We start from the raw sequence: 24,533 nt of genomic DNA, 5'->3' as shown, positions 1-24,533 counted from the left end.
CACAAATCAGTAGTCTGTTAGCATAGCCGTTGAAGAAGCCCTTTGGTATTGTTAGACTCCTTACCTTTTGCACATATAATGACTGTAAAATAACACTAAACTGATATTTTTTCTCTTTCTGATGGGTAATGAAGTTGGGCACCTTTTCCTAAGTTTCCCTTAGAATTTTGCTTTTCCTCAGGTGAGCATTCATTTATGTTGCTCATTTTTCTAGTGGGTCCTTTATCTTTTCTTGCTGCCTTACTTTAGAAATTCTGAAAACTGTTTTTTTGTTAATTGTATATATTTTCAACTTCCTCTTCCCATTTGAGATGTTTTCCATTATCTTTATGTGTCTTTGGGAAATATTTTTTTTTTTTTGTTTTTGTTTTTCGAGACAGGGTTTCTCTGTGTAGCTTTGCGCCTTTCCTGGAACTCTATTTGTAGACCAGGCTGGCCTCGAACTCACAGAGATCCGCCTGCCTCTGCCTCCTGAGTGCTGGGATTAAAGGCGTGCGCCACCACCGCCCGGCGGGAAATATTTTTAATCATGTTATAGCCTAATTTGTAAGCCTTGTCAAGTCAGTGTCCTTTAGGTGATGTTTAAGAAATCCTTCTAAAGTCATTAACCCATCCTCATTTTCATATTTGTAGCTAGAGTTTTTCTGGTCCTGTCTGGCCCACAGTCAGGACAAATCTCTCACCCACCAGTCCCGCAGCCACTCAGACCCAACCAAGTAAACACACAGAGACTTATATTACTTATAAACTGTATGATCATGGCAGGCTTCTTGCTAACTGTTCTTATATCTTAACCCATTTCTATTAATCTATAAGTTGCCACATAGCTGGTGGCTTACCAGTATCTTAACATCTTTCTCGCTGTGGCGGCTGGCAGCATCTCTCTCTCAGCCTTCCTGTTCCCAGAATTCTCTTCTCTGCTTGTCCTGCCTATACTTCCTGCCTGGCTACTGGCCAATCAGCATTTTATTTATACAGAGCAATATCCACAGCACACATCTGGTCTCTAGTCTCATTATCTTTTACAATAACAGCTTGAGATATAATTGCCACAGTTTACTACTTCCTAGTTGCAACATGCATCTGAGTGATTTCCATTATATAGTATACAGTATACTGTGCAGCAGTTCACCCTTATGCATAGATGACAGGGAAGATGAGGATTATGGTGATAACGTTATAAGATAGTTCTGTTACTAATATAAGTTAGGATAGAAAGTGAATCAGGTACATTTTGGACTTACAAAATAAGATAGATAATGTAATTATTTTCTCTAAATTTGTCAAATACAAATGGATTAGACATTGTTTAGGTATTTATTGCTTGTATATATGGTATATAGTTATTGTACTTTTGTATATAGTTTTTCTTTATTAGTTATAACTTTTTTCTTTTTTCTTTTTATTAAAATAGAGAAGGGCAAATATGGTGATATTTTATTTGTACTGAAATGTAATTTTATTTGTATGTTAATAAATAAAGTTGCCTGATGGTCAGAGCTAATAGCAAGCCATAGCAGAAGTCTGGCAGTGGTAGCACATGCCTTTAATCCCAATCACATGACAGGCAGATCTCTGCATGTTCAAGGATACCACCAGCATGGAGACACATGCCTTTAATCTCAATACCAACCATAGAAGACCTGGAGGTCTGTATAGATGGGCAGTGAAGAGGAGGTCATGTGATTGGGTTTACAACTAATGAGAAGGCAGAACAGAAAGTCTATAAAAAGAGAAGGAGGTCTCTTGCAGAGGGAAGGACAGGAGCGGCAGTGAAGGGTAAGGTTTTTAGCGCTTAGCTATTATTCTGACCTCTTGGGCTTTCATCTCTGCATTGTCTCTGTGTTTCTTATTTAACAAGACGGTTACATCTACATCGGATGCAGGACTCAAGCCCATGTACAACCATGTTCTTTCTATATATATGTATCTAGGATAAAGTTTAGTGTATGAAGTAGACACAACAGGAGATTAGCAAAAATAATTAAAGGGTATAGCACCTATAATATACTGTAACTAACTTAAAAGTTATTTATGGAATTTTCCATTTCATATTTTTAGACCAAGGTTGACTATGAAACTGTGGAAAGCAAAACTGAAGCTCATGAGAGACCACTGTTCTCACAGAGATGGTCAGTTCTCACCAGTCAGTTTTACAAGTTTATCATCTCCCCACAAATCAACCATATGCATTAACAGTTAGTCCTAGTTTCCACTGCTAGCCCGGGCAGCTTCCTCCTGTGTTAGAGGTATTTCATGTGTGTTGTATAAGTAGAATCTTATACATGTTTCCAAGGTTCATCATGCTACAGCAGGCTTAGTTTTCCATTCCTCTTCATTGTGGGGTAATATTCCATTCTGTGGATCTGCTGTATTTTTTGACTCACCAGTTAACAGTCATTTTAGTTATATTTCATTTTTGAACACTAAGAATAAAGCTATAAGCATTCATGGACAAGTGTTGTCTTTTACTTACCTTTTAATATAGACCTGTATTTTACTTCTTTTTAATATAGAATTGGGAATAGAATTTTTATTGACATATACTTGGTTTCATAAGGACATTTCATAAAAGTATATATTTTGAGAACATTTTCTCCAAACTCTCCAAACCCCTTCCACTCATCCATTGTCCATCATTCCCCTGAGCACTTCTGATTCTACTTTCATGTCATATATAAATACACACTATTTTGTTCATTTATGTAAAATCTAGGATCCATAAATGAGAGAAAACATAGAATGCTTGTCTGAGACTGAGCTGCTTCATTTAACAATGGTGATCTCCAGTGGTATCCATTTTCTTGCCACTGACATGACTTTATTATGTCTGAGGAAAATATCATTGTGTAGATATACTACATTGCATTTATCAACTCCTCTGTTGACCAGTACCTCGGTAGATTCGGTAACTTTGTTATTATGAATAATAGCAAATAAATGTTGATGTGGAAATATCTCTGTAATGTGCTGGCTTGGACTGCTTTGAATAAAATCTAGGATGTATAGCTGAGTCGTCAGGTAGACACACTTTAGTGTTCTGAGAACCTCCTAATGACTTTCATAGTACTGGACTAAGCTACATTCCTTACAGCAAGTATATAAGGATTCCCTTTTGTCTACATACTTATTTGTGAGATAGACTCTCAGTGTGGTATTGATTTGCATTCCTCTGATATCTGGTGAGACTGAGAAGTTTTTATCTGCTTATTAGCTAATTTTGCTTCATCTTTTGAGAACTGTCTGCCCACTTCATTAGCCCATTTATTGATTTGGGTTATTTAATTTCTTGTTTTTTAGTTTTTTGAGTTCTTTTTGTATTAGATATTAATCCTCTGTCAGATGTGTGGTTAGTAAAGATTTGAGATAATTTATTTTTGTCCCTTATAAGATAGGGATCTGGTTTTATTTTTTCTACATTGGTAACTTTTTCCTCAGCACATTCTTTTCACACACACACACACACACACACACACACACACACACACACACACACTGCTGTGCTTGTTCCTGCCCATTGTCACAGATTTGTAGGCTCTCAGCTCTGCTCCATCCGTCAGCCATTCCTATTCTCTTTTAATCCTATACTGTTAGTTACTACAACATTAAGTCTGGGTGTCTAATAGGTAGTATTAGAGCCTTAATTATATTTTGTTTTTATTGTTTTATAGGGAGTGTAGGTGCTGGATATGGAACTTTAAACCTCCCAAATGTTGGCAAGTGGGCTCTGGCCACTAAGCTGTAGTTGCAGGTTTGGAAAGCAGGGTTTTGCTACATAACTCAGATTGGTCAGCTACCTAAGTGTTGGGATTTTAGGCATGTGCCACCACACCCAGGGTCCCTTTCTTTTTAAGATAGTGTTTTCCTTTATAGCTCAGGCTGGCTTCAAACTCATGCTCCTCCCATTTTCTGGCTCACATGTGTCTTGTCATCCATCTCAAAAGCTTTTCTTTATGTTTTAATTGGACTTGATGCTGTGGATCCATCAGGAGTGAACTGGTGGGCTTTGCCTCACTGTGGTAATTAGCTCACAGTTATTTAGATCATTCTCAGTGGCTTCCATAGGGGCTTACACTTTTAGAGTTGTGTAACTCTTTTCATGTACTTACTCCTAAGAATTTTTATTGAATTTAATCTTTATTATGCAAAATTACAAAAGGCCATTTCCATGAACCATAATATATTCTTTGAGCATAGTTCTCCCTATACCCTGCTTTGTGCTCTTTATCACCAATCCATCTCTGTAGACTACTCCTTCTTGATTTTAAAAGACTATTTCAAAGCTTCACACACAAAAAAACAATGAATGACGTTTGCTAAAGTTAGAATAAGTACCTATTACTTGGTTGAGAACATTTTTTCCAATGCCTGCCTACTTAGCTGAGAATCTCAGTCACTGAACTTTTTAAAATATATTTTAATATATTTTGACATAATACAACCATGAAAATATCACTTTTATTGACCAATAGCTCAGACTTATTACTAGCTAACTCTTACACTTAAATTAACCCATATTTCTTATCTATGCTTTGCCAAATGACTTGGTACCTTTTCTCAGTATGGCATGCCCATCTTGCTCTCTCTGCATCTGCCAGCAACTCTCAGACTCTGCCCTTCTTCATCCCAGTATCCTCACTTTGATTGTCCTGCTTAACTTTATCCTGCCTTGCTATAAGCCAATCAGCTTCTTTATTAGCTAATGAGAGTAATACATATTCACACTGTACAGAAGGTTTTAGCCTTAATGTAGTAAAACTATATATAGTAAAACATTTATTAAGTAAGAATTACAGTTACAGTACCTAGTTTATTTGTATTTAGCAAAATTAAAGAAAATACTGTATCATCTATCTTATCTTTGTGAGTCCAAAGTTTTATATCTAATTTACCTTTTATCATAACTAAGGGAAACTTTAACTGTGACTATCTATTCCTCAGCTCCATCAAAGATCCCAGAAAGGTAAAATGTTACCTAATGACAGGGTCATTTCACAGTATGGACAGTCAACCAGAGTTCTTCTGTAATGTTAAAGCATCCATCTTTGGCCCACAAGCCTATTATATCTGACAGATTTCTCTGTAAAGCAGGGAATTTTGAAGGGCTGTCATACCTTGTCTTGGAAAAGTTCAGCAGTCACCTTTCTTGTGTCCTGCTGGTCCAGTTTGGACAGTAACTGTCAGCATTTGAAGCAAGGGCAGTTTCTTTGCCTAGTAGCTAGCTTTTGCCATAAAGAAAGCAAATTCCATATGGAGTTTCTTTGATGCCCATTATCTTCTCTGAAATAGATTGGTTTTGCTAGGAGCAGATGTGTCTCTCTGTTATGAAAAGTGTTATGTTATTAAACATATTAAATGTCAAAATCTGTAAGTCTTTGAAGTGTTTAAAGACCATCTATCTATCTAAATATATCTGTTTATGACCTTGAAATCATATCTAACATGACTATAAGTTTGACTATTAAATATGACTTTTAATTTATATTTTTAATTATATATTACATTTTAAAATGAGTTGCATAAGCACAATAACCCAAACAAGAGTAGAAACAGATATGCAGTATAACAAAATTAACTTTAAGTTTGTATCAATATAAAAAAAAATCCATACCAATGTGAAATATTTAAGACTACTAGTTATTTTTTTGGTTTAAAAGTAGGTTCAATAAAAAAAATAAAAAAATAAAAAAAAAGTAGGTTCAATGAACTACTTTTTATCCTATCATTTCTGTACCTATCACCCTTTTTTTCTTTAGAAATAGATCTTTGAATTTAACTCCTTTGTTGATTGGGGCACTGGTAATCTTTTGGCCATGAGAAAATTTAAACTATGGTTAAGTCTTGGCTGGAGTAGTCTGTGGGGCTGGATCATCTCAGCCAGCAGCCTTGTAGATGTTTTGGATGCTGGATCACTTGTACTATCCATTTTCATTGGTGTCTGGTCTCCTTGCTCTGAAAATACATAAACTTTTAAAGGTAACATACATATCTGCATTAATACAGTGCATTGTACATAAGTCAGCCAAAGATTTTTTTGTTATATGCTTGAGCAGGTAAAATATACATCATGTATCTTGTAGTTCTTTTAGATTTATTTCTTCATGTTTGTAGCCAGGATTGGCAGGGATTCTTCCTTGATCAAACCTGATTTTCTTTAACTATAATGAATCCACAGCTTCTCATTTCCTGTGGAAATAAAAGCATAACCTCTCCCCCAAAGTAACATATCTTTTGACTTAAATTTTGAAGTCAAGATATCTTTAAAATATATAGGTTGGTTGAATCTAGCATTTTTCATAATCCATTACCTCTTAGCAGCCAAAAAAATTAAAGACAACACAATAACATACAGGATCCAGATTCTCTGTGTATTTCCCATCTTTATGTGGCTTTTTTCTTTTATGTTTCTTTACTCCCTTTTTAAGGACTTAATATTTTAAAAATATATATTTCTTTTTTATGACTCTCTATATCATCTCTTCTCTCCCAAGCCTATGTATATTTTTAAACACACTGCACCTATTTAGAGGAGGTTTTTTATTTTTTTCTGAATCTGTCCTTTACTTAGCATTTGTAACTTTTGCATGAGCAAAACCTAAACTGCTGTGTAACTTAGACCATGGCATGCTGGTGCTGGTTCCTCCCCCTTGGCTCCCTAAGACACTAGTCTCATGATGGAGGTACATTTCTCACCAGCTCTGGGAGCCATGTTTACTGCCCAAACTCTAGGTCAGTTTCGGGTCTACTCTGTCACTGTGCAGCCTGTCCCTCACCACTCACAAACCCCATTTCAGTGTTGGGCAGCAGGACCTCTCAAAAGGGCTGCCAGTTTTTTGTCACTGGCACTGAGTCAGGAAGCCATCTCTTAAAGGAGCTGTACCTCTGCTCACTGCCAGCAAACAGAACCCACTGGAGAAAAGATAGTTACCAAGAAGCTGCAGTTGACTCTGTTTTTGTGTGTTTACAATCTTTTTTCAAGCTTTTATGTGGATGTAATTGCTGAACGTTGGGTGCCATATGTAGATAGAAGTTTCTGTCCCACAGACACTCTCAAATAATCATTCAGAGGCTTAATTACAAATGCTCAGATGATAGCTCAGGCTGTTACTAGCTAACTCTTACACTTAAATTAACCCATATTTCTTATCTATTCTTTGCCACATGGCTTGCTACCTTTTCTCAGTATGGCATGCCCATCTTGCTCTCTCTGCATCTGCCAGCAACTCTCAGACTTTGCCCTTCTTCATCCCAGTATCCTCACTTTGATTGTCCTGCTTTACTTTGTCCTGCCTTGCTATAAGCCAATCAGCTTCTTTATTAACCAATGAGAGTAATACATATTCACAATGTACAGAAGGATTATTGCACAGCAACAGAGTCTCTCATTGTTTCAGAGATCACCAGTTCAGACAGGCAAGCTAGCTAGTTGCCTCCAGAAATCCCTTCTTCCCTAGTTCTCAGATTACAGATACATGCTACTGTGCTCTCCTTTTTATGTGCACTCTGGGGATCAGAACTCAGATTTCATACCTGCCCAGTAAGTCCTTTACCAACTGAGCTATCTGTTCAGCCCTCCACCCACTGTTAATAGTTATACCATTGAATTCAGTTTGCCAATAATCATTGATGAGAGATAATGATCTGCACGTTGGTAGGTATGTGTGGGGGTGTTCTAGTTAGCATGCTTTTAAACTGAGGTTAGCTAGTTTTATAAATTGAGTTCCTGAATGGTTAATCTTTTACTATTCTCTGAAAGATTGCAGTATGAGAGACTGAGTTACTTTTTTTATATTAAATATCTAGTAGAACTGGCTAGTAGAGCCATGGAGCTTGATATTTCATCTTTGAAAATATTTTTGATTACCATTTCTATTTTTTTTTATGATTATAGGGTGATTCACATCTTCTTGTGTTTTTGTTTGTTTGTTTTTGGTCAGTTTTGATAAATTTTTATAGCTCAAGTATTTTTTTCTTTTCAGTTAAATTTTATATTATTGACAGTTCTAAATTTTTATGTGTCAAACTATCTTTGCATTCTCTGAACTCAATGATTACATCTTTTATTTTAATAGAGTAGCTTGATTTACCTCTAATTTATTCGAGGCGTTTTATCCCTGTGTTTACACGTGAGTTTGCTTGGTGATTCTATCTCTCTTGCTGTCACTGCCATCTTTATTAATATTGTGCTGACATTTAATTAATTTGTCAATAATTTTCTTTTTCTCTATTTTGTGAGTTTATAACTGGTAGATTGATATGTTCCTTCAAAAGAGAAACTTTAGAACTTACCTATGAAATTATATCAGATCAGTGTTTTCTTTGTAGAAAGAATTGTTGGTATTATTTCATTTTTATTAAATTAAGTTTGCTTAGCTTTCAGTTTCTAATTTTGTTATTTTGTATGTTCCAAGAAATGTGTTCATATCGTCTCAGTTCTCCAATTATTGGCATAGTGTTTTATTACGTTTCAGCTCTGATAACTCTGTTTCATGTCCTTCTTAATTGCAATTTCAATTTCAGTTATAGGTATCTGTTTTTGTGGGTAACTTTGTCATGACTCTATTTTTATCTCTAGCATTGCTTATTTGTGCCTTCCTTTTGTTTCATTGATTAATATTACCAGAACTTAATCTCCTTAGCTAATATATTAATCAATTTGCCTATATTATTAATAATCAGCATTTTAAATAACTAGCACACACAAGACTCATTTCCCCGATTGAGGTTTCATCTTCTAAGATTTAAGAAAGGACACTGTAATTATCAGTCATTTATAAACATCTTACTTAAATGTTACGGATTTATTTAAGTTAGGAAATAAGTAACATCAATCAGAATTTGTAAGCTACAAAAATACAGTGAAATACTTTCCATCACCCCTGACCTGCTGTCCCCACTCCTTCCATTCCTGTCTAAAGCAGCACCAATGTGAAAAGGACTGGTGTCCTTCCACAGATCTGCTCCAGATACTCCACATTCCCTTTTCATTTTATCCTGAACCCTGAGTGAAAGTGGGTGCTTTTAATTCTGAAGTCTCTGGGGAACTATCTTCCTTTTCTCTCCGTGTTTGGTCACTTGTTGTCAGCTAATTCAGTTGCAGTGTTGTAGAGGATAGGCCTCTGATGCCACCAGTTTTTGGAAGGCCACTACTTTAATTTCATAAGTACATCTAAGTACATTTACACGATGAATTTTCCTGTGGGGCTTGTGTGTGACCTTTCTCCCCATAGTTTCATTACATTTGTTGTGTCCTCTGCTTTGCACTTTTCTCCCGTTCTGCGGATTATCTTGTCATGCTTTTAACATATCTTTCATGGGGTATCCATTTAAATTTTTAAAATATTTTTCCTTGTATCAGTGTTTCTATTTCATGGATTATGCTGATATATCTAATAACAAGTAGTCAAGGCCTGATACATTTCCTCCCATTTTTTTCTCCTCTAAGTTTTTATGTTTTTATTTTTTTTGTGTGTGTGTGTTTATTTTTGTAGCACTGAAGATCAGGTGCAGGACTTTGTGATGCTAAGCAGTGATCGATGATCTGTACCCCAGCCCTTCTGTTCTGAGGGTTTGTGTTTACCTTTATGTCCACAGTTCACTTACATCTAAATTTTTATGAAAGGAGTGATGATTATATCTTGGTTGATTTTTTAATGTATATTTAATTGTCTCAGAACCATGAGTTTTAAAAGTTTTCATTGAATAGCCTTCCAGGCTTTAAAAAGACTTGCTGGCAGTTTGTGTGAGTCCTTCTGGGCTATATTCTCTTCATCAGTCTGTATATGTGGGCCTTGCTGATTCTGCACTGTCTCTGCCAACATTCACTGTAGCTTTATAGGAAGTCCTGAAATCAGGCAGTGTGAGTGCTTCAACTTTATTTTCTCATTCAGTACTGAATTGTTAATGACTTCTTTTTTTCAGATTGCTAACAGTCTGTTTTCACAGTAAAGAATATTTTAAAAGTACCAGTAAAAACAAATCTAGAATGAGGGATCAGAATGGATTCTTAAAATATATCCATTATTATGTATAGAATAAAATTAAAATTTAGGAAAATGTGTTAATAAAGTTTTTAAAGTGCTTATCCATGCTACTATTTTCTTCTTCATTCCTCCAATCCCTCCCTTTCCCCTTCATTTCTTCTTTTTTAAACTTTTAAGTTGAGTTAATACAAAGAAGATGATGCTGAAGGATCTGCATGGGTAGTCAGATGATACTGCATGAAGTAAATCAACACACATAGTAACACCCATCGCCTGTACACCCATAGCAGTCAGATCTTCCCGCGGTGCCGTGTAACTAAGCTTGTTCAATCTACACTTGTGCAACTTTGTCCTCTGACTTTCCTATCCCTGTTTTCTTCTTCCACCCCTGCCAACATCCCTGGTGAGCACTGTTTTGTTCTAGGTATTGAAATCCTTTATATTTTTAGATCTCACATATGAGTGAGACTGTGCGTTCTGCTGTGTGTGGCTAGTCATTTAGCACCTGCCTCTTCTGGAAAGCATGCTAGGACAATGCAGCTGGTCTTCCCTCGCTTCTCCCCTGCTTGGCAGATGTTCTACTCTCTACTTCTCACTTTTCAAAAATTCTCCTGTCACTGAAAGTTCCCTGTCATCACCTTTCTCTTCCTCAAACTCTAATCAGGCATATGTTGGCGTCTCGCTTTCCCTCCATTGCTGCAACCATCTCCTTCATTAGTTGTCATTTCCTGGTTTACTTGGCTGTAATGTGGGTGCTTTCTTAAGTTCCTGTCTACATTTAACTGTTTGCTGCTACTGTGCTTTAACTGCCTTCCTTTGCCCGTCCTATCTGCCTATAGGCACTGTCTTGGTGACTGTGTCCTCAGCTCTTTAGCGAGTACTTCCTTTTATGCTTATTCTGATGATTACAGAGCGCAGGAAGGCTAACTTGTTCATGATGATTTTTTGATGATTTTTCTGTATTCCCATTGTTAATGTTAAGAAACACTTGAAGGCTTTTACCTAAGAAAACTTTTCTTCAAAGGGGAATTGATATTTGTTTCAGCTGAGAATAGAAAACACTTGCTCTGAAACCACTTTACCAGTTCCAGATTTCTGGTATATTCCAGAACAGCTGTGTTCTCCAGCTGTGATCCTTGCTCTGGAGCCACAATATGATGTGTCCCGTGTTTCTTCCACAGTGCCTTGCCTTTGGTGTTTGCTTTGTTAGTTCCTCTGCTTACAGAACATGAAATACAACCTGAGCGTGGTTTGCTTTGTTTTGTTTTTTCCTTTGTACGATTCAATTATTTCTATGAATGAAGACATCAAAAAGCAAGAATTGTTGAGACCAAGGTTGGATAAAGCACAGGGACAAATAGCCAAATGAATGGAAACACATGAACTATGAACCAATGGCTGAGGGGCCCCCAACTGGATCACGCCCTCTGAATGGGTGAGACAGTCGATTGGCTTGATCTGTTTGGGAGGCATCCAGGCAGTGGGACCAGGTCCTGTGCTCATTGCATGAGTTGGCTGTTTGAAACCTGGGGCTTATGCAGGGTCGCTTAGCTCGGCCTGGGAGAAGGGGACTGGACCTGCCTGGACTGAGTCTACCAGGTTGGTCTCAGTCCTCGGGGGAGGCTTTGCCCTGGAGGAGGTGGGAATGGGGGGGTGAGCTGGGAGGAAAGGGGTGGGGGTTGGAGGGGGGAGAACAAGGGAATCCGTGGCTGATATGTAGAACTGAATTGTATTGTAAAATAATTTTTTTTTTAAAAAAAGTCTCATGCAAGATTTAGTTGTTTCACTTCTTGAGGGACTCTCAGAATACCTCAATTATGAAACTGGCTGAAGTCAGGATGGTAACTCAACAGTCTTCCTCTTTTCTTGCGTTCAGCATGCATTTAGTTATATTTTCTTCTCAAAATTCATTAGGGAATATTTTTCCTGGTGTATCCTATCTTGATTACTTTTATATAATACATATGTATTAAACATAGTAAATTACACATAATTTTAAGGAGTAACATTGAAAAGTTTAAGCATATTGTGCTTGTTTATGGAATTTTTGTAAAAGATGACAGAGATTGCTGATGTAGCTTCATGTGTCAGGATTTTACTGATGTGCCTTTATACCAAAAGGTCTGAAAAATAAGTTTTCAACTTGGAAAATAATCCAACTGGTTAACAGCATGCCCTCAATGTAAGTTACATTGTATTTTTATGAATGTATTTATAAATTTTATTTCTGGCTAGTTTGATGGTGATCTGGGCAATTCATAATCATCTGTAGGGTGTTTGAACCTTGCCTTTCTGTTGCCAGAACTTGTGAGATTCTAAGCGGCTTTGAGATTATTAGCTTTCTAAGGAAAGTGGCAGTATGTTTTTAATTATTGATTGAAAGTCAGTTTGAAAACATTTGTGCTTGTGTGTGTGTTTTCTTACAGACACAGTGTAGCTTGGGTTTTTCTAGTCCTGCCTGGCCCACAGTCAGGACAAATCTCTCTAATCCACCAGTCCCACAGCCGCTCAGACCCAACCAAGTAAACACACAGAGACTTATATTGCTTTTAACCACTGAGCCATCTCTCTATCCCCTGCCTGTGAAATTTTCAGTAATTCAGTTACTTTATATCAGTCACATAGATGAAATTTTATAACTTGTTATTTACAATAGTAGGGCAACAAGAGAGCACCTGTTTCTCACTGATGCTGGTGCTCAAATCCGTCTACTTATCAACACATGCTATGGCATAAGTGAAGCCCTCACCCTTAAGTTCTCTCTTATCATTTCATTTTGTCTACACTTAGTTGATGCATTTTCAGGAAAGATTTTCCTTTTGAAAATCACCATTAAACTTAAGCAATGTGAGTGCCCATATTGCCAGCAATTAAATACTCCTTTCTCTAATTCAGCATCACATATCAAGTCAGCTAATAGAATATACACAATGCAGTACAGCACCAGGGAGGCATGGAGTAAATCGTGCATATGCACACTGTGGGTCATACCAGAAGTGGACTAGATATTTCTCTAGAGCAATTTGATGGGGGAAACATAATTGTATCTTTTGTGCAAATAACTTTGCTAATGTACCCTAAAGCAAAATTTCTTTGTAATTTGTTCACAAATTTATCATGTGATTATCAATAATTATCAATAAGACAACTTGATAAGAGTTGATTGTCTCATGACAACAGAAGGGAGAGGCACTTGCCAAAAGAGCTCACATCAGCTTCCTGCTGTATTTTTCCACACCTATGGTTTGTATGTTGGGACTGCCTTAATTTCACTTGGGAGCTTCTTGGAGGTTGTTTTGTTCTTTGAAGGTATTTATTGACCTGGAGCTCTAGAGCCATGCTTCCTGAGGGTTCCACAGTGTTGACTGGACAGGACAGCCAGTTCTGCTTTGTAACCTGGAGATGAGGGAGCCTTTTAAAGATTTTGTCTTCAGAAGCATGTCTAGTGTTTCTGTTTGTTTGTCCAATCTTAGTGTCCTGGGTCTATTCTCGATTTAATTAAATGACTATTTATTTTAATTATCAAGATAGGAGGAATCACTAAAAAACAAGGAATAAGAAGCAAAAGACTCTTTTCAAAGACAATTGATCTGTTGCTATCTATTGATATGCAAATGTATAGGTCCCTATGAAAGGGGAAACAAGCTTTAACACATTCCCTGTATTTTCAGAAGGAAAAAGACTTATCTTTTCTAGTGCACATTTATGAGAGCTGGCTTTTTATGGAAGTCCTCCTATGCATTCTTCTGAGGCGATTTTTAAGTTGGCATTCTTACAGAGATAGAATAAAAAGGGGGCAGTATCAGCTCAGCCTTCTTTCATCATTAAACACGTTCAAACATAAATATCTTTGTGCTCCACCTGGAATAGGTTGAGTAAGGAGCAGGCTCAGCAGGCCAGCCAGTGATGATCTTCCTCAGTGCAAAATGAGGGACTCACAGTATGTCATTGCAGTTTGCAATTGTATTATTGCAGAATTGCAGTATCTATCAGTGAATTACCACAACGATTAAATCAAATAATCTGTATAAGATGCCATGTGCAAACTAAATATTTCAAAACTCCAAGTTATCATTTAGTAAGTAGAAGTAGTAAAGTTTTTAAATAAAACAATGAATATTTTTGCTGATTGTGAGGTATAGTTATTTTAATTCTTACAAAAATGTATTTTTAAATGTATATTTATTCTTTGAGAATTACACACACACACACACACACACACACACACACACACACCTATTTTGATCATATCCACCCCTATTCCCATCCCCCATCTCCTCCCAGACCTTCCCTTGATCTCAGTTAGTACTGCCGTGCACTTTTGTGTGAGGCCACCCACTGGAGCACAGGCAGCCTAGCAGCAGCACATCCATGAGGAAAACTAAACCTCTCTACCCTAGCAGCCTACAGCTACCAAAAGCAGTTCAGCTTCCGTGCTGGAATTCTGATTGCCTGCATCTTGTGCAGACTTAGTTCAAGCACCCACAGCTGCTGTGAGTGTAGAAGTGCCATGGCCCTGTCATGTCCAGAAAACACTGTGTCACAGCACTGTCCTTTCCAGTCTCTGGTTTTTTCCAGTCTTGCCCCTCTTGAGTTTAGCTTTTTTTTTTTTTTTTTTTTTTATTTTATTTTAGGGTCTGTGTGTCTGAAGTGTATATTCAGGAACATCTGTACCACAATGTGCATGTGGAGGTCAGAGGACAATTTGGTGTTTAGTTTCTCCTCCCTTTACATGGGTTCTGGCGATTGAACTCAGAACACCAAGCCTGTGCAACAAGCACCTTACCCACCAAGCCATCTTGCCAGTGCTAGCTTTGTACGCTTTTTAACATGGTCAAAACACTTCATGTTGCTGTCCCTTTTGGGTTCTCTGGTTTCCAGTTAGGGGAATACTGGTGTTTTAAATGTTCATTTTAACTACATCATGCATGGTGTATGTTACCATAGTGTTTTTAGAAATGTTGCATTCATAGCTAATAGTAGAAATTAAACATTTTCTTTTCTTTTTCCCTTTCCATTTTATGTAATAAACTTTTCTCATTTTATTTTTATATCTATGCATATATAATGTACTTTGACCATATTCTCCTTTCCCATTTTAAAATTTATTTGGAACTACAAAATACAGGGTAGCCAAAGCAATCCTAGATAAAAATAAATAAAGCTGGAAGTGTCATTGTACTTGGTTTCAAGGTAAATTATGGAGCCAGAGTAACAAACACGTCAGAGGACCAGCACAGAAACAGCCATGTGGATCCATGGGACATGAGCACAGGCAGCGTGTCATTTGTTGTATCCAGGAGCTGTTGTACTAATTGGGATAGTCAGATACCAAACACTGAATGTAAACAGAAATCTATAAGCAAAGGACTAAAGGAAGGGCTCACTTTTTAGGTATTTTTTAAACTAGGTTAACTTTTGTTGGGGTATTAGTTTTGTTTTGTTTTCCTACTCTCATGAGGTACAGAGACCATTCATGAAAGTCTGGGCCTCTTTGAGCTAGGGGATCTCTTAGGCCATCAACATGCATAAAGCTGGTATACCAAAGGGCCATGCCCATAGTGTGTAGTTGAGTTGGACATCAGTGAACTAGAAACAGAAATACTCCATCTCAAGCCAGGAGTGTTGGTTCGTGTCTGTAATGCAAGCCCTTATAAGACAGACGCAGGAAGATTGAGAGTTCAAGGTCAGCCTTGGCTGCATAATGAGTTCAATTAATCTGGGCTGCATGTGACCCTGTCCAAGAAGAAAAAGAGGAATTATGTTTAAGTCTTTGACAGTGAATGGGTGTCTACACCTGAAAAATTCAGAGATGCAAGCCAATTCTCACAAGGATTTGCTGCCTGCATTCCCATTATCAGAATAATCAGGGAAGATTGAGGAAAGACTTTCCAAAGTTAACTAGAGATGCTGGTGTTTCCTTTGTCTGTCAGAATGACATGATTGGTAGACACCCACTTTTGTCCCCACAGATAACATGCCAAGAAATAGGAGCTTACATTTTTTTGTCTTATTTTTATTTTTTTTTTCCTTTTAATTTACAATACCATTTAGTTCTACATATCAGCCACGGATTCCCTTGTTCTCCCCCCTCCTGCCCCCCTCCCCTTCCCCCCCCAGCCCATCCCCCATTCCCACCTCCTCCAGGGCAAAGCCTCCCCCAAGGACTGAGATCAACCTGGTAAACTTAGTCCAGGCAGGTCTAGTCCCCTCGTCCCAGACCGAACCAATCATCCCTGCATAAGCCCCAGGGTTCAAACAGCCAACTCATGCAATGAGCACAGGACCCAGTACCACTGCCTAGATGCCTCCCAAACAGATCAAGTCAATCAACTATCTCACCTATTCAGAGGGCCTGATCCAGTTGGGGGCCCCCTCAGCCTTTGGTTCATAGTTCATGTGTTTCTATTCGTTTGGCTATTTGTCCCTGTGCTTTATCCAACCTTGGTTTCAACAATTCTCGCTCATATAAACCCTCCTCTTTCTCGATAATTAGACTCCTGGAGCTCCACCCGGGGCCTAGCCATGGATCTCTGTCATTGGATGGGGTTTCTAGCACGACTATTAGGGTGTTTGGCCATCCCATCACCAGAGTAGATCAGTTCCGGCTGTCTCTCAACCATTGCCAGCAGTCTATTGTGGGGGTATCTTTGTGGATTTCTATGGGCCTCTTTAGCACTTTGTTTCTTCCTTTTCTCATGTGCTCTTCATTTACCATGGTCTCCTATTCCTTGTTCTCCCTCTCTGTTCTTGATCCAGCTGGAATGTCCCGCTCCCACAGGCTCTCTTTCCCTCGCCCCTCGCCCTTCATTACTCCTGCTCATGTCCAGGTTGCTCATGTAGATCTCAGCCATTTCTCCGTCATTGGGCAATTCCCGAGTCTTTCTTGGGGTCCTGTTTTCCAGGTAGCCTCCCTGGTGATGTGAGTAGCAGTCCAGTCATCCTTGTTCCACATCTAGTATCCTCCTATGAGTGAGTACATACCATAATTGCCTTTCTGAGTCTGGGTTACCTCACTCAGGATGATTTTTTTTCTAGATCCATCCATTTGCCTGCAAACCTTATGATGTCATTGTTTTTCTCTGCTGAGTAGTATTCCATTGTGTATATGTGCCACAATTTATTTATCCATTCTTCAGTTGAAGGGCATCTAGGTTGTTTTCAGGTTTTGGCTATTACAAACAATGCTAATATGAACATAGCTGAGCAAGTGCTCTTGTGGTATGATTGAACATTTCTTGGGTATATGCCCAAGAGTGGTATAGCTAGATCTTGGGGGAGATTGATTCCCAATTTTCTAAGAAAGCGCCATATTGATTTCCAAAATGGTTGTACAAGCTTGCATTCCCACCAGCAGTGGAGGAGAGTTCCCCTAGTTCCACATCCTCTCCAGCATAAGGTGTCTTCAGTGTTTTTGATCTTAGCCATTCTGACAGGCGTAAGGTGGTATCTCAGATTTGTTTTGATTTGCATTTCCCTGATGATTATGGATGTTGAGCAATTCCTTAAATGTCTTTCAACCATTTGAGTTTCCTCTGTTGAGAATTCTGTTTAGTTCTATAGTTTTGATGTCTAATTTCTTGAGTTCCTTATATATTCTGGATATCAGTCCTCTGTCAGATGTGGGGTTGGTGAAGACCTTTTCCCATTCTGTAGGCTGTCACTTTGCCTTGTTGACCATATCCTTTGCTCTACAAAAGCTTCTGTTTCAAGAGGTCCCATTGATTGTTTCTCTCAGTGTCTGTGCTACTGGTGTTATAATTAGGAAGTGATCTCCTATGCCAATGCGTTCAAGACTACTTCCTACTTTCTCTTCTAGCAGGTTCAGAGTAGCTGGATTTATGTTGACGTCCTTGATCCACTTGGACTTAAGTTTTGTGCACGGTGACAGATATGGATCTATTTGCAGCCTTCTATAAGTTGATATCCAGTTATGCCAGCACCATTTGTTAAAGATGCTTTCTTTTTTCCATTGTACTTCTTTGTCAAAAATTATATGTTCATAGGTGTGTGGATTAATGTCAGGGTCTTCAATTCGATTCCATTGGTCCACATGTCGGTTTTTATGCCAACACCAAGCTGTTTTTATTACTGTAGCTCTATAGTAGAGCTTGAAGTCAGGGATCGTGATACCTCCAGAGGTTGTCTTATTGTACAGGATTGTTTTGGCTATCCTGAGTTTTTTTGTTTTTCCATATGAAGTTGAGTATTATTCTTTCCAGATATGTGAAGAATTGTGTTGGTATTTTGATGGAGATTGAATTGAATCTGTAGATTGCTTTTGGTAAAATTGCCATTTTTACTATGTTGGTCCTGCCTATCCATGAGCATGGGAGATCTTTCCATTTTCTGACATCATCTTCTATTTCTTTTTTCAGGGACTTAAAGTTCTTATCATATAGGTCCTTCACTTGCTTGGTTAGTGTTACCCCAAGGTATTTTATGTCATTTGTTTCTATTATAGAGGGTGATGTATCTCTGATTTCCTTCTCAGATTCTTTGTCCATTGTATATAGGAGGGCTACTGATTTTTTGAGTTGATCTTGTATCCTGCTATGTTGCTGAAGGTGTTTATAAGCTTTATCAGTTCCTGGGTGGAATCTTTGGGGTCACTCAAGTATACTATCATGTCATCTGCAAATAGGGAAAGCTTGACTTCTTCCTTTCCAATTTGTATCCCCTTAATATCCTTATGTTGTCTTATTGCTCTGGCTAGAACTTCAAGTACTATATTGAATAAGTATGGGGAGAACTGACAGCCTTGCCTCGTTCCTGATTTTAGTGGAATTGCTTTGAGTTTCTCTCCATTTAATTTGATGTTGGCTGTTGGCTTTCTGTAAATTGCCTTTATTATGTTTAGGTATGTTCCCTGTATTCCTGATCGCTCTAAGACTTTTATCATGAAGGGGTGTTGGGTTTTGTCAAATACCTTTTCTGCATCTAGTGAGATGATCATGTGGTTTTTTTCTTTGAGTTTGTTTGTATGGTGTATTACATTGATGAACTTTAGTATGTTGAACCACCCTTGCATCCTTGGGATGAAGCCTACTTGATCATGGTGGATAATTGTTTTGATGTGTTCTTGGAGTCTGTTTGCCAGTATTTTATTGAGTATTTTTGCATCAATGTTCAAGAGGGAGATCGGTCCATAGTTCTCTTTCTTTGTTGTATCTTTGTTTGGTTTAGGAATCAGGGTAATTGTAGCCTCATAGAAGGAGTTTGGTAATGTTCCTTCTGTTTCTATTGTGTGGAACAATTTAGAGAGTATCGGTATTAACTCTTTCTTGAAGATGTGGTAGAATTCTGCACTGAAACCATCTGGTCCTGGGCTTTTTTTGGTTGGGAGACTTTTAATGACTGTTTCTATTTCCTTAGGGGTTATTAAACTATTTAAATAGTTTATCTGGTCTTGATTTAACTTAGGTATGTGGTACCTATCCAAAAAATTATCCATTTCTTTTAGGTTTTCCAGTTTTGTGGAGTAGAGGTTTTTGAAATATGACCTGATAATTCTCTGGATTTCTTCAATGTCTAATGTTATGTCCCCCTTTTCATTTCTGATTTTGTTGATTTGGATTCTCTCTCTCTGTCTTTTGGTTAGTTTGGATAAGGGCTTGTCTATCTTGTTGATTTTCTCAAAGAATCAACTCTTTGTTTCATTAATTTTTGTATTGTTCTTTTTGTTTCTATTTTATTGATTTCACCTCTCACTTTGATAATTTCCTGGCGAGTATTCTTCCTGGGAGACTTTGCTCCTTCTTGTTCTAGAGCTTTCAGGTGTGCTGTTAAGTCACTAGTATGAGATTTCTCCAACTTCTTTATGTGGGCATTTAGTGCTATGGATTTCCCTCTTAGCACTGCTTTCATAGTGTCCCATAAATTTGGGTATGTGGTGTCTTCATTTTTGTTGATCTCTAGGAAGTCTTTAATTTCTTTATTTCTTCCTTAACCCATTGGTGATTCAGTTGAGCATTATTCAGTTTCCATGAGATAGGAGCTTACATTTTTTAAGAGCACAAACGTTGAATAGAACACTATGAACCAGAACCTCTAGAAGTTGTGACAAGTAAAAGAAGCCTATAAGACTTTGCTGCTTGGCATGTCATCTGTGGACTAGAAAGTAGTCATGTTCAATGTGTTATGTCATGATTAAGGAAAATGTAAATGGATTTGATCCGGTGAAAGACAGAGAATGTAAAGTTTCTGAGCATGCCATACAAAGAGTAAAACTAGAATAAGAGCCAAACATGTGAGACTTAGACCCTGGATGGACCTGACAGCCTAGCAGAAGCCGAAGCAAACAACACGCGGAGACTGGTGCATGAGGAACGTGAAAGGATTAAGAGAAATGAAAGAAGAGCAGGATTTAATTCGAGGTGTGTGGGCAGTGTTGTGAGAAGAAAGATAGTCCGGGTTCTCTACGGAAACAGAAGAGCCGAGTTCACTGAAAAACTCGAAGTACTTGTCAAAGATTCGACATAGATTTAGAAGTAGCAAGCTTGATCAAAATAACAAGACAAGTGGATGCTTAGGGGAAAATAAAGAACCCAAGGAACACTGGAGACAAAGAGCAGACCTGGAAAGCAGGCAGATATGGACTGAAGTCCCTGCAAACTGGCATCTCAACCCTACCCAGAAAGATGCTTTCCGACCAGTAAACGCTGCAGGGGTTGGTGCCGAACTGCCATGAAAGAACTTAAAATGTGGTGGAGGGCAACAAAATGGCATTCACTGTGAGAACAGAAGAGTGAGGAACCAGGATGGGAAATGGAGCACATGACTTCCAGTGAGAGAGGACAAGAAAGATGATGGAGGAAAGAATGGATTTATTTAGACTAAAAGACAAAATGGAGAAAATACGAAATGTACAAAAGTGGTACAAATAGCACAAAAAGATTTTTTAACTAGGGCAATATTTAAATATATGGAAAGTAATTGGACTAGATGCTATATTTAAAAGACAAATATTGGTAAGATTTTAAAAAGAAAGTTGAATGTCAATATGCTGTTTATAATATATATTTAAAATTGAAGATGCAGGAAGCTTTAAAGTAAAATATTAAATAAAATATACCAAATAAATACCCCCACATCTAAAGAGCTGTCGTTCATGTCATTAACCCTAGGCAAAAGGGACTTTATGGCAGAACTCATGCTGGAGGTGTGGAGAGCAATTATTTAATAATAATGGCATATGAGGATCATTATTTGATAACAAAAAACAGTGAACAAGATATGTCTCTTGCAATCTCAAAATACATAAATGGAAACTTGACAAAGAGGAACAGACAAATTTGTCAAGACAGTGAGAGATTTTAATGTGCATCATTAGCTGATAGCTTATGTTTGCATGTATCAGTAGGTCATAGACTTCAGCAACATAAATATTTGATCCAATGGACATTTATAGAATGCAGCACTCAACATATGTAGAAAGTTTAGGCCAATTCCATAGCCATCTTTCATGAAGCTTTTTAAAATTTGGCAACATTACTTACCAACATTCTCAATTTTTAGTAATGGGAGGGATGGTACATTCTGTACTCCTGTCCTCGGTGTGGTCAGTGCCCTTATGAAACAGTGAAACATAGAGGCATGGATATTCAGAGAGAGAACGCTGGCAAGGTGGACAAGAAGCTGGAATGCTGTGTCTACACACCAAGGAAAACCAAGTGTGGAGAGCAGATGCCAGCATCTAAGATGAGTGGAGTGAGTTCTTCAGAGCCCCAGGAGCAACCAACTCAGACAGCTCTTGGTTTGGAGGTTGCTACCCTCCAAAACTAGGAGAGAATAGATTTCTCCTATATTTTAAAGATTTATTTATTTTGTGTGTAGGAGTTTGTTTGCCTGCATGTACATATGCACACTGTGTGCGGGCCTGCTGCCCACAGAGGAAGACACTGAATCCCCCTTCTGACTAGAGTTATGGGTGATTGTGAGCTTCCATGAGGGTGCTGGGAACCAAACCTGGGTGTTCTGCCAGAGCAACAAGTGCTCGTAACTGCTGAGCCCTCTCTAGCTTCACATTAGTGTTCTTTAAACCACCCAGTTTATGACACTCTGTTACAGCAGCTTTAGGAAGCCTCGTTCGTGAATTCTATAGCTAAGAAGCATACTTGAATGATTCACAAGTCAAAGGAACGGATAAAGCAAGTTAAATATTTGTTGGACTAAGTGATAACCAAAACCCCATGTATCTAAAATAAACAGATGGAACACAACTTCGAATTTATACATCAGAAAAGAAAGGATAAAAATGAGTTAGCTATCCAAAATAAGAAATTGGAAGAAGGAATACGAAAGAATCCAAGAAAATAGAAGTAGGGACATAACAAAATCAAAGCCAAAACCAATGATATAAAAACAAAAACACAAGGACATTAGATGAATTCCAAGAACCTGATGTTCAATATTTAAAAAAGCCAGTTTCAGAAGAATACTCATTCCATCAACTTAGGTATTATGAAGAAGTAAACGTAGGAAATGTGGTGGTGTATAAAGAAACAATGTGTAGAAAAAGGTTCTTTCTCCATGTGACGTTTACCTCTGAGGTGAGGGAACAGCGTGGGATTGACGGACACAGAGAGCCACAAAGATCCGGGTGGGAACATGAAGGACAGGTGAATTTGGAAGCTGTATAATTATTGGCCCTGTGTAGTTGTTCCTCTGTGACTTGTCTCATGTGTCTTCTGTCTGTTTCGCCTAGATCATTGCTGACATGGAGGCCCAGGTTCATAAGTTAAGGGAAGAGCTGATCAATGTGAATTCTCAGAGGAAACAGCAGCTGGTAGAACTGGGTCTTCTTCGAGAGGAAGAAAAGCAGAGGGCTGCGAGGGACCACGAGACTGCTGTCAACAAGCTGAAGGCTGAATCGGAAAGGGCGAAAATGGAGCTGAAAAAGACGCACGCTGCCGAGACCGAGATGACCCTGGAGAAGGTGAGGAGCTGTTGGAAGGACTCTGCTTAGACTGTGGAAGTGCAGATTTAAAACCCACTCTCCCAGCTCTGGTCCTCAGTCTCTGGAAGTGGGCAGACATGAATCTACTCTTCAGATTTAGATGAGCAATTGGAATATCTTGCTCTGTCTTATGCACTGCTAAAATGCTCTAAGGAACTACTTAACTTTCCCTTGACTCTTATGGGAGGGGTCTCTGGGATAGCCCCTTTCATAATAATTAAATACTATGATAGAATAGTGTCATCACATCATCACATACCATGGAGTAGAGAATACGTGAGTTGTAGCTCTGAATTCTCTTAGGTATAGAATGGGTTATACATTTTCCCTAGGTTGTTGTCTAATAGTTATTTCTAGTCTTCATAATTTCTCTTTAATAACACTAACAAAAATGATGATATATTCTCCTAGGTTCATTTAGAATGTTATATTATTGAAATAAATATCAATATAGTATTTGCACATTTGGCTTGGATTACATTTAAGTTACAATCTAGAATATTCTTTTTAAAAGCTGAAATATTTAATCAGGTGCTGAAAGAGCATTGCTGTTCATCATATCAGCTGTAAATTGTTCCTAGAGCTCTTTTGTTTGTTTGTTTCTTAATGTCAGGCTGGATCTTCAGACTAGAACTTGGAAAGGAAAATTTAAGAATCATCTAATTCTGTTCAACTTCTACTTCTCTTTTCCTTTTCCTTTTCTTTTTCAAGTAATGTTGAGCCCCAAAAGAGTCTGTATAATCACTCTAGGCATTATTGCACAGATTGTACAGTGTGAGCTAGGGTGGGGCCTTAGTGCCTTAATTCACACAGAAGTCAGATTTTTACACAATTTGCCATTGGCAGAGTAGCTCTGTACTCAAAATTAAGTAGTAAGGATGCTCCAAAGAGCTAAAAGTGTGTCTGGCCTCTTAGAAAACCAGTGCAGACACTAGTGTGGCTGGAAATGATGACAAAGGAGACTCCAGAGAGGAGTCCTCAGGGCCTCAGCCCAGGTCCTGAGGTTGTCATAGTGTGACATATTACTGTGACTCTGAGTAAAGGAGGCATCCATGCTTGAACAGAGTAGTGGTGTAATCTGACTGGACCCTGTAAAGTGGGATCTCTCCATGAAAAAAATGGACTAGCTGGAGGGCAAAAGAGGAGGGTGAGACCAGCCATGAAGAACAGCAATAATTAAAACACACCATGAGGTGCTTGAGTCTGGGCAGTATAGCAGCAGCTGTGATTTCCTAAAAAAAAAAAAAAAATTAAAAAAAATCAGGGTGTGTTTGAAAGGCAGAGCTGACAGGATTTACTGTTAGTTTATATGTGGGGCTGAGGAAGAGAAAGAGCATGCCTGGGAGCAGTCATTGTAATGCCAGATGCCAGTAGACAGGGGGTTACTCTTTGCTCCACAGAACACTGTGAGAGTAGAGGCCAGGCCATGCAGGATACATTCAGGCTGAGGTGCCTTGTGTACAAGTAAGTGGGATGTTGCTGAGCCTGCCATCAAAACAGTACAAAATAGTGATGCTCTAATGCTGGTGGGAGCAGGACCTTGCGAGTTAGGAAGCATCTCACACAGACAGACTGCTAAGGCAGCAGACTGT

General features: G+C 38.3%; 1 protein-coding gene across 1 annotated transcript in view; it reads left to right on the top strand.

The window, feature by feature from the left end:
* Cep112 (centrosomal protein 112) overlaps positions 1–24,533 on the top strand; it is a 493,364-nt gene that overhangs the window by 233,651 nt on the left and 235,180 nt on the right. The window contains exon 21 of the mRNA XM_037201522.1: positions 22,690–22,920. Within this exon, the coding sequence (XP_037057417.1) occupies positions 22,690–22,920 (231 nt within the window). The remainder of the gene's footprint in view (positions 1–22,689; positions 22,921–24,533) is intronic.

This window comes from Peromyscus leucopus, chromosome 8b (assembly GCF_004664715.2).
Source record: "Peromyscus leucopus breed LL Stock chromosome 8b, UCI_PerLeu_2.1, whole genome shotgun sequence".
NCBI classification, from domain to species: Eukaryota; Metazoa; Chordata; class Mammalia; order Rodentia; family Cricetidae; genus Peromyscus; species Peromyscus leucopus.
This window is presented reverse-complemented; position numbering and strand designations above follow the sequence as displayed.